Genomic DNA, 15,336 nt, shown 5'->3' with positions numbered 1-15,336 from the left:
TGCACGATTTGGTCAATCTGGTCAACAGTAGTTTCGATGAGAACTCTGGATAGAACCGGTCATTGGGCTGACCTGATAACCCAGCAGAGCCCTGAGGTGACAGGATGGAAGGGCCCTCCCACTTTCTCTTCCACCTATGCATATGTCCTATGATTGGGATTCTTCTGCCCGTGTGCACATGTCAGGGAAAACACCACACATACATACAAAATACAAAATCCACCAAGAGATGAGGAGAACTGTGACTGGGGACAGTAGGGGCCCCTCCTCCAGCTACTCTTCAAGTATTTATTGAGAGCCTCCTGGGTATCAGGCCCTGTGTTAGGCTCCTGATGTAGACAGAGAAGTTCTCTCCTCTGTAGAACTTGAAGCAAAAAGAACTACTATTTACTGAGTTTTTACCCTATAAGAGGGTCTCCACTTCTCATAATCCCCCTAGAAGGTAAATATCATCACACCATCTTATAGAAACTGACATGGAAGCTCAGACGTGCCCAAGGTCACCCTGGGCTAGCTGCTCTTATTGCTCTTCCACACTGTCCTCCTTGTGAAGTCTTTCCTCTATTTATCCCTTGAAAAAAATGTCAAGCATTATTTCTTTAAAGCTTGTTCCCTTACCGCTGCAGATTAAGGCGAATTGGTGACCTGGTGAGAAGGTGATCCATTTTTCAGGATCAAAGGCAAGAAGAAAGAATCACCACCACCCAGAGCCAACAAGAAAGTGGGGAATATCATAGTTCAGGGAAATATGTATTTCAGAGAAAACTTACCGGCCACCACACCATACTTCGACCTGCCAGGAAGAAGCCTCCAACAGTCCCACGGTTAGTGGAAAACATGGCCTAGGGAGGAAGTGTCAAAAACTTAATAGAATTACCAGAACAGAATACCCTTGCCAGCCAAGAGGACACTCCCCGTCTCCCCATTTACTCGCACTTTCTTCAACCTGCTTTACTTTCTGAAACAATTTCACACTCTAGGACATCAGGTCTTAGCTGGGTACCAGGAAGAATTTCCTTGCCACCAGAGTCATCCAGGGATGGAAATAGCGCCCCTGGGGGAAGTTTCTGCTGGAAGTTTTGGAATCAAGCGCTGACAATTTGGAGGCTTCTCGGGTGGCTCAGTGGTAAAGAATTCGTCTGCCAATGCAGGAGATGCAGGTTTGATCCCTGGGTTGGGAAGATCCCCTGGAGTAGGAAATGGCAACCCACTCCAGTATTCTTGCCTGGAAAATCCCACGGATAGAGAAGCCTGGTGGGCGAGAGTCCACAGGGTTGCAAGGAGTCGGATGCAACTGAGCACACACACATGCTGACAATTTGTCAAGGTGATTTTGTCAAGTGGTTTAAACAAGAGATTTGAGAATAGGATGAAGAGGGTTGAATATGATCAAGTTAGGCCCTCACTTTATGAGAATATGTGAGGGACGCTGTAACAGCAGTGCAAGTTGTGGTAAGGACCATGGAGAGGGTATTCCCAGAAAGAACAGAGTCTTAGGGAGGGGGAAGGGTGAGATATTGGAAAGAGCATTGCCTTTGGCATAGAAAGTTCTGGACTCTGGTCCCAGCCCTGGGGCTGATTCCTCTGAGTGACTTCTAGTCACTCTCTCTGATCCTTGTCTGTTAAATAGAAAGACTGGGCTCCCCCATTACGACTCAGGCATCCAATGATGCTATTAATGCAAATGCTACATAAAGTACATTTTTTTCCACTAAGAAAAAGGACATGTGACGTGAGTTAGTCCTCAGGTGTGTCCAACTCTTTGCAACCCCATGGACTGTAGCCCACCAAGCTCCTCTGTCCATGGGATTGTCCAACCCAGGGATCAAACCCTCATCTCCTGCATCTCCTGCATCAGCAGGCAGATTCTTTACCACTGAGCTGCCTTGGACACTCTAAGAAAAAGGCCCAGGTAGTAAATAGTTTAGGCCTTATGGGATATATATGATCTCCACTACATATTCTTTTTGTTTGGTTTGTTTTTTACAACCTCTGAAAAACATTTTTTTTTAAAAATCTTAATTTGTAAGCCATGCAAAAATAGGCTGTGGGCCAGATTTGGTCCATGGGCTGTAGTTTAGCAACACCAGCACAAAGGGTTTCAGGATATCTTAAGTCTTCCTGAAGGAATAGTCAGCCGAAAAGGATACAAAATTCCCCATATGAGGTGGTGAAAGACACATGGAACTATACCCTAAAGAAATAAGAAATGAGGCAGCATTTTCCAATGATTAAAAGGATTAAAAAAAGAAAAATATTGGAAGCGACAGGGATGGACAAAGGGATGTTGGCCTGGGTGCCTTTTCTAAGTTGGGGAAGCACAGTGGGCCTGGATCGCTGTTTCTGCAGCCTGGAGATCACACAGGAGTCAGGATATCCGTCCCTGAGCCAAACCACTCTTGACACTCCATTGGAAAAAAGAAACTTAAATTAGAAGCAAGCCAGCGTGTTAAATGATCAGGGGGTCGGAGGCACTGACGCATAGGGAAAGATTAACTGTAGACAAACACTAACAGGCTCATTAGGCAGCATTTAACAAGACAAGGAATACGAATTCACAGATATTTGAGAAGTGTAAACACCATTACCATCGGCACTGGCAGGGCTAAAATGAGATTGGTTAGGGGACTTGAGCTTGTCGCCAATTGTCAGGGAAACAGGAGGTGCAGCTAGCAAACGATGGATTCCCATCTCACGTGCAGCACTTGTTAATACAAGCTGGGGTGAGGGATGAAGGCATGCAGGGTGACAGAGCAGACGGTGCCATGGAAGACTGAGAGTCCGTGACCCGAGTTCCGTAGACCACAACCGTAGGCAAATCACAATCACACAGAGCTTCGATTTCTTATTCTGGAAAATGTGGATTAGCATTCCCGCCCTCCTCGTGGCTTTTTGTGAGATGTCCTACCCATCTGACCACTTTTGCCCATTTTACTTAAAAGAACAAAAATCATTCAGGGTCCGACTCATAGCCTGGAGAGCAAATGATAGTATTGGGTTAGCCAAAAAGTTTGTTTGGGTTTTTCTGTAAGATTTTGGACAAACACAAATGAACTTCTCAGTCAACCCAATTACATTTTTAAAAGATTCCTAGAGTCCATAATGAGCTTTCAGATGCATCTCCCAGACCCTCACAGCCATTTATGAGGAGTCATAAGAACAGGTAAGATTGTACCCATTACACAGCTGAATAAACTGAGACTGGGCAGAGTTACCAACATTGAAAGAACACTGGAAGGTGTAGAAGCCAGTGCTAAACCTGAGAACCTTGGCCCCTGGCCGGACTTTCCACAGAGTCTAGTGAGCTGAGGCTACTGAGCAAGAATCAGTCACATAGACCCCTTGTGACCCTTAAGGCCTTCACTCACATCTGGTTTCTTTTTAAATTACACTTTTCTTTTTAAAAATCAATACTTCCCTTTTTCTATTAAAAAAAAAACAACTCTATGACCATGAAGGGGTTAATGTCCACTCTCCTCTCCTCTAAGTTAAAAGACTTCAATCAGCTGCTAGCCCCTCAGCTTCCTGGCCTGTCCACCCCCACCTTGAAGGTCTTTGAGAGCGACTGGAAGATGTTCGCACTTAAAACACCTGTCTTTCAGTTGCTGGGTGTGCCAGAGTCTGTCCCAAGTGAAATTTCCAAGTTCAGGACTGCTAAGAACAAGTTTCTCTGGTTTGGTATGTCCCCAGAGTCCCAAGAGGGAGCCCAGTCATTTCCCTCTCCCCAGCCCAGCCCAGGCCACACTCTGGCCTTCCTCCTCTTCCTCCTCTCCCTGGGCCCGGCTTTCCCAGCTCCCTCTCACTCCAGCCCCTGCACGGGGCACAGGGCCTCTCCCAGGAGGGGCCGCCCCAGAGCATCTGCAGCTGGCAGGTGCTGTGTCCTCCCTGACCCACCTGTTTCTCTTCCATCTGACTAAAGGCAGGAGGTAGTCACCTCCCTGGGGCTCACTGCTCAGCCCTGGGACCCTCCCTGCAGCTTCAAGCTGGTCCTCTGCTGCCTCTCAAGCCCCCAGCCTCTCCAATCTCTCACTCTCCTTCTCTGCCCACTGGCCTGGGATGCAGGAGCCTCCCTGGACACTGACCAGCATCCCCTCACTTCTGCTTACCCTTGCTTGCCCCCTCACCTCACATGGTGCCCCCTGAACTCCTCTCAGACGTTTCCAAATCACTTCCACCCGGCTCCACACACCCTTCAGCCCACACTCCCCTCCTTGGGCTTTACCAAGACAGTGGCTTCTCCATGGGCCCCCTTCCCCCTCCCTCCCCTTGGCCCTTGCACCCTCAAACCCTGTGTTTCAGGACCCCCCACCTACCCACAGCCCGACAGCCATCACCACCACGAAGTAGATGACGATGACAGAGATGTCGGCTGCATTGCGGATGCGCTCGTAGGGCGGGAGGGGCTCGGCGGTGGCCGTGGCCGGGGGGCTCCAGGTGCTACTGTCCATAGTGGCAGCTGCAACGCGTCCCTTCTGCCCGGGCTGTTGGTTCCTTATATGGCCTCCAGGTTAATGATCAGCCCGGAGGAGGGGACCCGGGAGTCTGGCAGCAGGACTGTCGTGCAGGGGCCCCAGCGCTGGTCAGGGAGCAACTCTGAGTGCAGAATGAGGAGGAGCTGGCAGAGCTGTTGGCAGGAGGTAGGCGGGTAGGTAAAGGCTCTCCAGAGAGCTGGGTGGGGCCAGCCAGGCGGTGCTGCCCACAGAGCACAAAAGGCCGCTGTGCTCCCATCGCTGGGCACCGGGCAGCCTCGCCTGGCCTGCTGTGGGGCCACACCCAGGCCAGGGCTCCAGCAGCTCTATTGAGGAGCCAGGCTGCCTGGTGCTGGGAACCTAGAAGCTTCAGATCACCTGCCCATGGACCAGTCTCCTGTTCTCTGCAGACCTGGCTTCTCCATATGTAAAAGGCATGCAGGACTGTCCCAGAAATCAGCCAAGTTCTTGGTCTCCATGGAAAACATTCTGGGGAAAATCAGAAGTTGCTGGATGTTGCCAAAGAAAAGTCAGCATGGTGACAGTATCTTAGCCAAAGGGATGACCGCTCACCCATCCACCTTTCTGCCCCTCCCTCTACAGCCTGCAGCCCCCCACGCATGGTCATCCCAACTTAAGGACAGAGACACCGAGACTGGGAAAGGGGATCCCCTGGGAGCTATTTCCTCGCCCTGTACCTCACCCAGTGATGTTATCTGGGACCTTTCTAAGGCAAGGAGGGAAGATGCTAGAGAATCCCCCCCCAAGGAGCTCACCAAACCCTGGCCCTATCTGGGACTCAGCCTGTCCACCTGGAAGCACAGGTCTAATCTGGAAGTCAGAAGAGAGAGAGTGGTGAGGAGAGGCATGGCTCACCCAAGGGCTCACGGTGATCCAGTGACGGAGGTGACCATGCAGCCCAGGCCAAGGCAGGCCTGGTTCAGAGGAGGGCTGGGATGCTTTCAGGGGCTGGTGCTGGAAACCCCCAAGCAGGCACTCTAGAGAGGGGAGCCTTGCTGGGTGATGAGATGCTTAGAGTGGGGAAGGCCCACCCAAACCCTGCCAGGGTGCTATGATGCCTTGGGTCCTCCCTGCCCACCAGACATCCAACCACTGCTTAAATTCAAGCAGCCCATTCCTTTGTACCTCACTGCCTCCGAGGGCCACTCCCCTCCTGTCCCTCCAGTGCCTGTTCGTCCCCACTTCCCTGTCCATTCCCCAGGACAATAAACTCTATGAGGCTATGTCCAAGGCCCATCATAATACCCGTCCACCACGTGTGTACCTATGGCTGATTTTTGTTGGTGTTGATGTATGGCAGAAACCAACACAACATTGTAAAGCAATTATCCCCCAACTAAAGAAACAAACAGTGAAAAAAATAATACCTGTCCACAGGAAAAAGAAGTTCCCCATCTGGGGATCTTGAGAGCAGGGGCTCTTCACCATGGATGCCTCCCGTGACTTAGAGCTCAGCCATCAGCCACAGCGTGGAGCCACTTACCTTCAATCTATGTCTATCTGCTCCCGCATTGAGCAAAGCTTTTTTTTCACCTGGCTCTGTGCCAAGCAGAGTTCTTGTCCTCAGGGAACTTCCAGTCTAATCTGGAAGTGAACCCACCCCCAGGAAAAGTCCAGCATTGAACCCCCAGCTGCAGGCAGCCAGCCCATGCCCAGTTCTAAAAGTGAAGTCTGTGGAAATGAGAAAACTTAAAACATGAGTGGGAGGAAGGCTCAGAAGTGCTAATGGACCGCGGGGGGAGGGGGGGACATAGCTGTTCTTTGACCCTTTGTAGGGCAGCAGAATATAGGTGGCCAGAGCAGGTAAGCCATGGGTAGCAGCCAGGGAGAGACACAGAGAATGCACTCATTCATTTATTCATTCATTCATTCTTGCAACAAAAGAGCAGCTTCTGTGTGCCTGGTCATGTGTGATGACACTGGGGTTACAGCTATGAATGAGACCCACAGGGTTCCTGCCCTTCTCACAGGGCTTCCCGCCCAGGAGCGGAAACAGACTGTCAGCAAAGATGAGACATAGACTTCTAAAATTAGCACAGTGATGGGTGCTTTGCAAGAGAAGCACTAATGCTCCAAATATCTAGCAAGGATTTTGACCCGGGAATGAGTTGAGATTGTGGGAAGGTCTGGTTTGGGCAGGGTCCTGAAACAGAAGGAATGAGTCAGGTAAGAGGGGAGTGAGGGATGTACCAGGAGAGGGAAGCATGGTTGGGGAGGGAGAGGATTTGTCTACAGTGTATAAGAAGTCACCAGCTGGGACTGAAAATAAAAAATAAATTAAAAACATGTCATCAGCAAGCAATCCCCACCATGGCTATCCCCAGGCTTACCGAGGTCCTTTTGCAATTTCTTTTCCTCATTGGTCTCGAAAAGAACAAATTAAGCCCAAGAAAACAGTATGGAGGTTTCTCAAAAAATTAAAACTAGAACTACCATATAAACCAGTAATCCCATTTCTGGGAATATATCCAAAGGAAATAAAAACACTGTGTCAAAGAGATATCTGTACTCCTGTGTTCATGGCAGCATTATTTGCAACAGCCAAGACATGGAAACAACCTAAGCATCCCTGACGGACGAATAAAGAAGGTACAACACAAAGACAGAAACAGATCAATGGAACAAAACGGAAAGCCCAGAGACGAATCCACGCACCTGCGGACACCTTATCTTCGACAAAGAAGGCAAGGACAGACAGTGGAGAAAAGACAATCTCTTTAAAAGTGGTGCTGGGAAAACTGGTCAACCACTTGTAAAAGAATGAAACTAGAACACTTTCTAACACCATACACAAAAATAAACTCAAAATGGATGAAAATCTAAACGTAAGACCAGAAACTATAAAACTCCTAGAGGAAAACATAGGCAAAACACTCTCCGACATAAATTGCAGCAGGATTCTCTATGACCCACCTCCCAGAGTATTAGAAATAAAAGCAAAAATAAACAAATGGAACCTAATTAAATTTAAAAGCTTTTGCACAACAAAGGAAACTATAAGCAAGGTGAAAAGACAGCCTTCAGAATGGGAGAAAATAATAGCAAACGAAGCAACTGACAAAGAACTAATCTCAGAAATATACAAGCAACTCCTGCAGCTCAATTCCAGAAAAATAAATGACCCAATCAAAAAACGGGCCAAAGAACTAAATAGACATTTCTCCAAAGAAGACATACAGATGGCTAACAAACACATGAAAAGATGCTCAACATCACTCATTATCAGAGAAATGCAAATCAAAACCACAATAAGGTACCATTTCACGCCAGTCAGAATGGCTGCGATCCAAAAGTCTACAAGCAATAAATGCTGGAGAGGGTGTGGAGAAAAGGGAACCCTCTTACACTGTTGGTGGGAATGCAAACTAGTACAGCCACTATGGAGAACAGTGTGGAGATTCCTTAAAAAACTGGAAATAGAACTGCCATATGACCCAGCAATCCCACTGCTGGCCATACACATGGAGGAAACTAGAATTGAAAGAGATGTGTACGCCAATGTTCATCGCAGCACTGTTTTTAACAGCCAGGACATGGAAGTAACCTAGATGTCCATAAGCAGATGAATGGATAAGAAAGCTGTGATACATATACACAATGGAGTATTACTCAGCCATTAAAAAGAATACATTTGAATCAGTTCTAATGAGGTGGATGAAACTGGAGCCTATTATACAGAGTGAAGTAAGCCAGGAAGAAAACCCCAATACAGTACACTGACACATATATATGGAATTTAGAAAGATGGTAATGATAACCCTATATGCGAGAGAGCAAAAGAGACACAGATGTATAGAACAGTCTTTTGGACTCTGTGGGAGAGGGAGAGGGTGGGATGATTTGGGATAATGTCATTGAAACATGTATAATATCATATGTGAAATGAATTGCCAGTCCAGGTTCAATGCATGAGACGGGGTGCTTGGGGCTGGTGCACTGGGATGCATCCCAGAGGGATGGGATGGGGAGGGAGGTGGGAGGGGGGTTCAGGATGGGGAACACATGTACACCCATGGCAGATTCATGTCAATGTATGGCAAAACCACTACAATATTGTAAAGTAATTAGCCTCCAATTAAAATAAATAAAATAATAAATAAAAAGAAGAAGGCGTGATATATATTACACGATGGAATGTTATTCAGCCAATCAAAAAGAAGGAAATCTTGCCATTTGCGACACCATGAATGAACCTTAAAGGCATTGTGCTAAATGAAATGTCAGGCATGGAAAAACAATTGCTGCATGACCTTACCTACACTCTAAAAAAAGGAAACTCATAGAACCAAAAAGTAGAATGGTAGTTTGCCAGGGGCCGGGGGTGGAGGAAATGGTGGAGACATTGGTCAAAGGATATAAGTTCTAAGATGAATAAATTCTGGAAATTGAAAGCACAGTATGGTGATTACAGTTAACAGTATTTTACTGGAAGTTGCTAAGAGACCTTAAGTGTTCTCATCACAAAAAAAAGAAAAAAAAAGTAACTACATGAGGTTAGTTAACTTGATGGTGGTAATCATTTCACAGTGTATACACATATTAAATCATCACATAGTACACCTTTTAAAAAGTCTTGTGGTACAACCTGGTTTTTTTTTATTTCCCCTGAACAGATGCTTCCAGAGGACGAAAGTATGATGCACCGTCTGCCGTCACAGCTGGCCAGAGCTGCTGAGTCACTGCTCATTGGTGAGGATCCTATTCACCTCTTTCCTGCCCTCCCTGTTGCCAACAAAAACCAGGGTCTGGTCTTTTAAAAGGACCTTGTTACCAGAACCTCAGAGAAAAAAAGCAGGCCAATCAACCTGACGTGGGGAGGATGAGGCTGATGAAGAAAGACAGATGTGACAGCATGAAGCAGAACCACCTGAATCCACACCGGTTCACAACCTCTGGTCAGACTGGGGTCTTAAGTTTGAAAAGCCAGGTGCTCGCAGGTTCACAGCTAAACCTGACTGTTGGAGAAAAATACTCAAATGACTCAGATTGCTAAGCTAGTATCTACAGATGGCCAAGGAGAGACCCAAGATTTGGAGGGTTGTTGTTTTCGTTATTTCATCACTAAGTCATGTCTGACTCTTTTTGTGAACCCATGGACTGTAACCCACCAGGTTTCTCTGTCCATGGGATTTCCCAAGCAAGAATACCGGAGTGGGTTGCCATTTCTTTCTCCAGGGGATCTTCCCAACCCAGGGATCGAACCAGAGTCTCCCGAGAACCCTGCAAAAAAAGGCGGGTTCTTTACCACTGAGCCACCTGGGAAGCCCTGATTATTAAATGGGAATTGTCCCATCTCCTCTTCCTGCCTCCCTCCTCACTGCTCATCTATGCAGGTCTCACAAGAGTCCAACCTGCTCCTGCCAGCCAGGAAGGTCCTCCCAAGTAGGCCTCTCTGTCTCTCATGGGCCAAACTGTGCTACTCAGTGAGGACCGCATGGTGGGATGGTCGGCTCCCGAACTCTTGTCCCACAGTAAAGTCAACAGCCTAGGTGGGGAGGCCGTGAGTTTGGGAGATTGTCTGGGGAGGGGACCCATGTGTCTACCCTGAATCTCAGCTCAGCCATCACCAGCAGCGGACCATGGACAGCTCACAGGCATCTGTGACTCCCATTTGAAGAGAGACAAAGGACGGTCAGACAAAGACTGTCTTACGTACCTATGAGGTGCAAATGAGATGTGAAGAGGCCTGTTGACAAGGAAAGGGTGAAAGTGAGGGGCTGAGGGGGCTTCCATGATTTTTCTCTCCTTTACCTTTTCCTGGTTATAAGCACAGGTGTGAGAATCAGGTTGTTGATTAGTGTAAGTATTAGATTCCTCCATCTGAATTTACCACAAACTCAGTGGTAAATTACCACAAAACAGAAATTGGACTTCCCTGGTGGTCCAGTGCTTGAGAGTCCACCTACCAATGCAGGGGACACAGGTTCGATCCCTGGTCTGGGAAGACTGCACACGTCGCAGGGCGACTAAGCCTGTACACCACGACTGCAGAGACTGTGCCCTAAAGCCCGTGAGCCACAACAAGAGAAACAACCGAAGAGCGGTCCCCACTCAACGAACGCAGCTAGAGAGGCCACGTGCAGCAGTCAAGACCCAGCTCAGCCAAATAAAATTAAATTAAATTGTTTAAAAAACAAACCTATTCTCTCACTGTTCTGGAAGGCAGAAGTTCAAAATCAGTTTTACTGGCCTGAAATCAATAATAGCGTGGGCCACTATTGAGGTTTGAGGGGCGCGTCCTTCCTTGCCTCTTCCAGCTTCCCGTGGCTGCCAGCATTCCTTGCTTGTGGCAACGTCACTCTAATCTCTACCCCTGTCTCTTTGGGTGTGTGAGTGGTTAAATACACATAGCATAAAATTTACCATTTTAACTATTTTAAAGTGTATAGTTAGTGGCATTCAGTATATTCACCTTGTTGTTCAACCATCACCACCATCTACCTTCAGAACCTTTTCATTTTCTCAGAATGAAACACTTACCCACTAAACAGTAACTCCCCATTCCCTCTTCCCCAGCCCCTGGAGACCACCATTGTAGTTTCTATCTCTACGAACTTGACTGCTCTGGGGGCCTCCTGTAAGTGGAATGATACTGTCTGCCTCCAACTTCATATTGCCTTCTGCTCTGTGCTTGTCTGCCAAATCTCCCTCCCTTTCCTTTACAAAAACATTTGTGATGGCATTTAGGGCCCACCAGAATTATCTAAGATGATGTATCTTTATCTCAAGCTCCTTAACTTAATCACAACTGCTAAGACCCTTCTTCCAAATAAGGTAGCATTGACAGGTTCCAAGGTTAAGACCTGTTACCTCTGGATGGCCATTATTTGAACCACTGCAATCAGTGATGATAAAGAAATCTGAATGTTGAAAGTGTTGATGGGCCAAGAATAAATCCCCCTAAAACTTATGTTCCCTGCTGAATTTATGATTCACTTTTCTATCCAAAACTTTGTTCTCTTTCTTGTCCAGTCCCTGCTCCCTTAAGGATTGAGGAATATTGAAGAAAAGCTAGCCTAAAACTCAGTATTAAAAAATCTAAGATCATGGCATCTGGTCCTATCACTTCGTGGCAAACATTAATAGAAAGGGTAAAAAATGGAAGCAGTGACAGATTTTATTTTCTTGGGCTCCAAAATCACTGTGACAGAGACTGCAGCCATGAAATTAAAAGATGTTTGTTCATTGGAAAGAAATCTTTGACAAACCTAGACAACATATTAAAAATCAGAGACATCACTTAACTGACAAAGGTCCATATAATCAAAGCTACGTTTTTCCAGCAGTCATGTATGGATGGGAGAGCTGGATCATAAGGAAGGCTGAGTGCTGAAGAATTGATACTTTCAAATTGTGGTGCTAGTGAAGACTCTTGAGAGTCCCTTGGATAGCAAGGAGATCAAACCAGTCAATCCTAAAGGAAATCAACCCTGAATATTCATTGGAAGGACTGATGCTGAAGCTGAAGCTCCAACACTTTGGCCACCTGATGCGGAGAGCCAACTCATTGGAAAAGACCCTGATGCTGGGCAAGACTGAGGTCAAAAGGAGAAGTGGGTGACAGAGGATGAGATGGTTAGATAGCATCCCTGACTCAATGAACATGAATCTAAGCAAACTTTGGGAGATAGTGAGGGACAGGGGAGCCTGGCGTGCTGCAGTCCATGGGGCCACAAAGAGCTATATACAACTTAGCAACTGAACAACAACAACAAAGGAAAGAGGGGACTGAAACCGAGCAGGACCCTGCAGGGCCTTCCTGAGTACAAGTCCCACCATGTCCCCTGCTTCTTGTTTGGTCTTCCTCAAGTTCCAGTGGACTTCCCTAGTAGCCCAGACAGTAAGGAATCTGCCTGCAATGCAGGAAACCCGGGTTTGATCCCTGATTTGGGAAGATCCCTTGGAGAAGGGAATGACAACCCACTCCAGTATTCTTGCCTGGAAAATTCCATGGACAGAGGAGCGACGGTCCATGGGGTCACAAAGAGGCAGACACGACTGAGTAACTAACGCTTTCATTTTCACTTCAAGTTCCAAAGAGCAGACGTAAGCATTTAACAAATAGAACAATGGTCGAAGGATCCCTAGTTCCTCCTGAAGAGAGATAGATAACAACCTGATTCATATCTTTGAGTTGTTCTGCAGAAACTAAGACACCGCCCCCCATTGGTGATTACATGCTGACCACAAGCACATAGATCCCAGACTGGCTGGAACCAGAAGGTTGATAATGAAGATTCCCGAAACATCACCCTGTTACCTCACCACCAACCAATCAGACTAATGTCCATGAGCTGATCCCTCATGGGAGCATCCTACAAACCTCCCCTCAATGTTGTCTCCCCTCAATGCTCCCTTGACTGAAAGGCGCTGAGCAGTCCAAGTCTCCCAGCAATAGCCCCCATTCTCCTTGCCTGGTGCCCTGCAAATTGCTGCTGCACTTTGCTTCATCACAACCTGATGAATAGGTTGCTGAGCTGGGCAAGCAGACCCAAGTTCAGTTTGGTAACAGGAGGAAGGGCAGAGAGGGGAGGAGGGAGCTGCTGGAGGTGGTAAGTCCAGACCCAGGGGTAAATGTCAAAAAGCTGCCAAGAGAAGAGGTGAAGATGAATAGAAGAGTTAGGAGAGGGAACCAGTGAGTTGGCCTCAGCTGTCCACCCCTCTCTCCTGAACTACTGTCTGGGCCCAGGGGGAGTAGGGGCAGAATGGAAAGCTGAAAAGGACAAAGTGCTCCTGACTCTCACTCTACAGCTAAAGTCAACAGGGTGTTGACCCCTTGTGGTGTCCATCCCAGCATCAGAGCCCTGGCTAGGCCTCTGTCATGCTGGGTGACCTTGGGCAAGCATCCTATGTCATCTGAGAATCACTTCTACAGTGGGAGGTGGCAGCTGCATGCACTCAATGCCACTGAATTTTTCACTGTAAAATGGTTAATTTTATATTATGTAAATTTCGCTCCAATCTTTTAAAAACCCATGCATAAGGTACCAGTTCTGGCGATCATAAAAATTTAATTCCCCATGCAGATTATTTCTCCCCAACCTGTTGGTTGATCCTAAAATTTCAAGAGTTTCATTCATTTGTCCAACAAGTCATTTGAGCAAAATGAAAAGGTGAATTTGTTTCTCCACCAAAAGAAATCTCCTTGCTGTCTAATGGCTGGTCCTGATCATCATACACTGAGAAGCTTCATTCATGGATTCATTCATTCAGACGATCCATTGTACGGCAGGTACTGGGGGTTACAAACTTGAATAGGATACAATCTTTGCAGTGAACACAAGAGTGTAGATATCTCTTTGAGGTATGGATTTCATGTCCTTAAAATTAATACCCAGAAGTGGGATTGCTGAATCATATAGTATTCTATTTTTAAGTTTTTGAGTATCTTCCATATTGTTTTTCCATGATGGTTGCACCAATTTACATTCCTACCAACTCCACATCCTTGCCTGTTGTTGTTATCTCTTGTCTTTTTGATGATAGTCAGTCATTCTAAGATGTATGAGATGTGGTTTTCATTTGCATTTTCCTGATGATTAGTGATCTTGAGCACCTTTTCATGTACCGATTGACTCCTCAAATATTGTTTGCATTTCTTCCATTTGAGGAGTATTAAATGATAACTGTGTGAAATGATGAATATGTTAATTAATTTGATCGTGGTAATCATTTATAATGTATCCATATATCAAATCATCACATTATACACCTTAAACATATACAGTTTTGTCAGTTACATCTCAACAAAGTGAGTGGGGAAGAAAATACTAGCCAAAAAAGAAAAAAAGGCACAGATTCTGCCTTGGGGCCCTCCCAGTCCATCAAGGAAAGTTTACATCTGATATGCATGTGCTGTTCCCTATGCAAGGACGCCTTCTCCCCTGCTCTTCACCTGGCTAACTCTCAATTCTTTATCTCAGCTTAAATTTCTTCCAAGAATCTTCTTGACCTGCACCCTACCCCTAGCCTAAAAGCTCTCTGAGAACCCTGTTCTCGGTTCCTATTCTTGCCCTTCCTGTCCTTGTCTCAATTTTCAATTGACTTTTAGTTGTATAACTATATATCTAGGGTTCCCTCTAGACTATGAGTTTCATGTGGGTAGCCCCAGTATTTCCTGGCCATTCCTGTGCCTAGGACTGGGGCTGAGATATAGTAAATGCTCAATAAATATTAGCTGGACAAATGAATGAATTAAAATAATGAACACAAAAATTTATAACATGATAAATGATGAGGCAAGGTGAGGTAGATCAGGCTTAATTTTGTTCCACTAAAGGATACATTTATTGACTATGCCAAAGCCTTTGACTGTGTGGATCACAATAAACTGTGGAAAATTCTGAAAGAGATGGGAATACCAGACCACCTGATCTGTCTCTTGAGAAACCTGTATGCAGGTCAGGAAGCAACAGTTAGAACTGGACATGGAACAACAGACTGGTTCCAAATAGGAAAAGGAGTACGTCAAGGCTGCATATTGTCACCCTGCTTATTTAACTTCTATGCAGAGTACATCATGAGAAACGCTGGACTGGAAGAAACACAAGCTGGAATCAAGATTGCCAGGAGAAATATCAATAACCTCAGATACACAGATGACACCACCCTTATGGCAAAAAGTGAGGAGGAACTAAAAAGCCTCTTGATGAAGGTGAAAGAGGAGAGTGAAAAAGTTGGCTTAAAGCTCAACATTCAGAAAACAAAGATCATGGCATCTGGTCCCATCACTTCATGGGAAATAGATGGGGAAACAGTGGAAACAGTGTCAGACTTTATTTTTCTGGGCTCCAAAATCACTGCAGATGGTGACTGCAGCTATGAAATTAAAAGACGCTTACTCCTT

General features: G+C 46.2%; 1 protein-coding gene across 1 annotated transcript in view; it reads right to left on the bottom strand.

Moving 5' to 3' along the window:
- The window catches only part of SLC5A1 (solute carrier family 5 member 1), a 50,057-nt gene extending 45,456 nt beyond the window's left edge, over positions 1 to 4,601 (bottom strand). Inside the window, exons 1-2 of the mRNA XM_086348946.1 lie at positions 4,314 to 4,601; positions 771 to 842 (exon numbers count right to left, since the gene is read on the bottom strand). Coding sequence (XP_086205072.1) covers positions 771 to 842; positions 4,314 to 4,448 — 207 coding nt within the window. The 5' untranslated portion in view covers positions 4,449 to 4,601. The remainder of the gene's footprint in view (positions 1 to 770; positions 843 to 4,313) is intronic.
- Between the last annotated feature and the right edge of the window lie 10,735 nt (positions 4,602 to 15,336).

This window comes from Bos grunniens, chromosome 17 (genome assembly GCF_055505025.1).
Source record: "Bos grunniens cultivar Pamir isolate PY7600 chromosome 17, Bosgru_T2T1.0, whole genome shotgun sequence".
NCBI classification, from domain to species: Eukaryota; Metazoa; Chordata; class Mammalia; order Artiodactyla; family Bovidae; genus Bos; species Bos grunniens.
The sequence above is the reverse complement of the archived record's forward strand: the minus strand, read 5'-3'. Positions and strand labels throughout refer to the sequence as shown.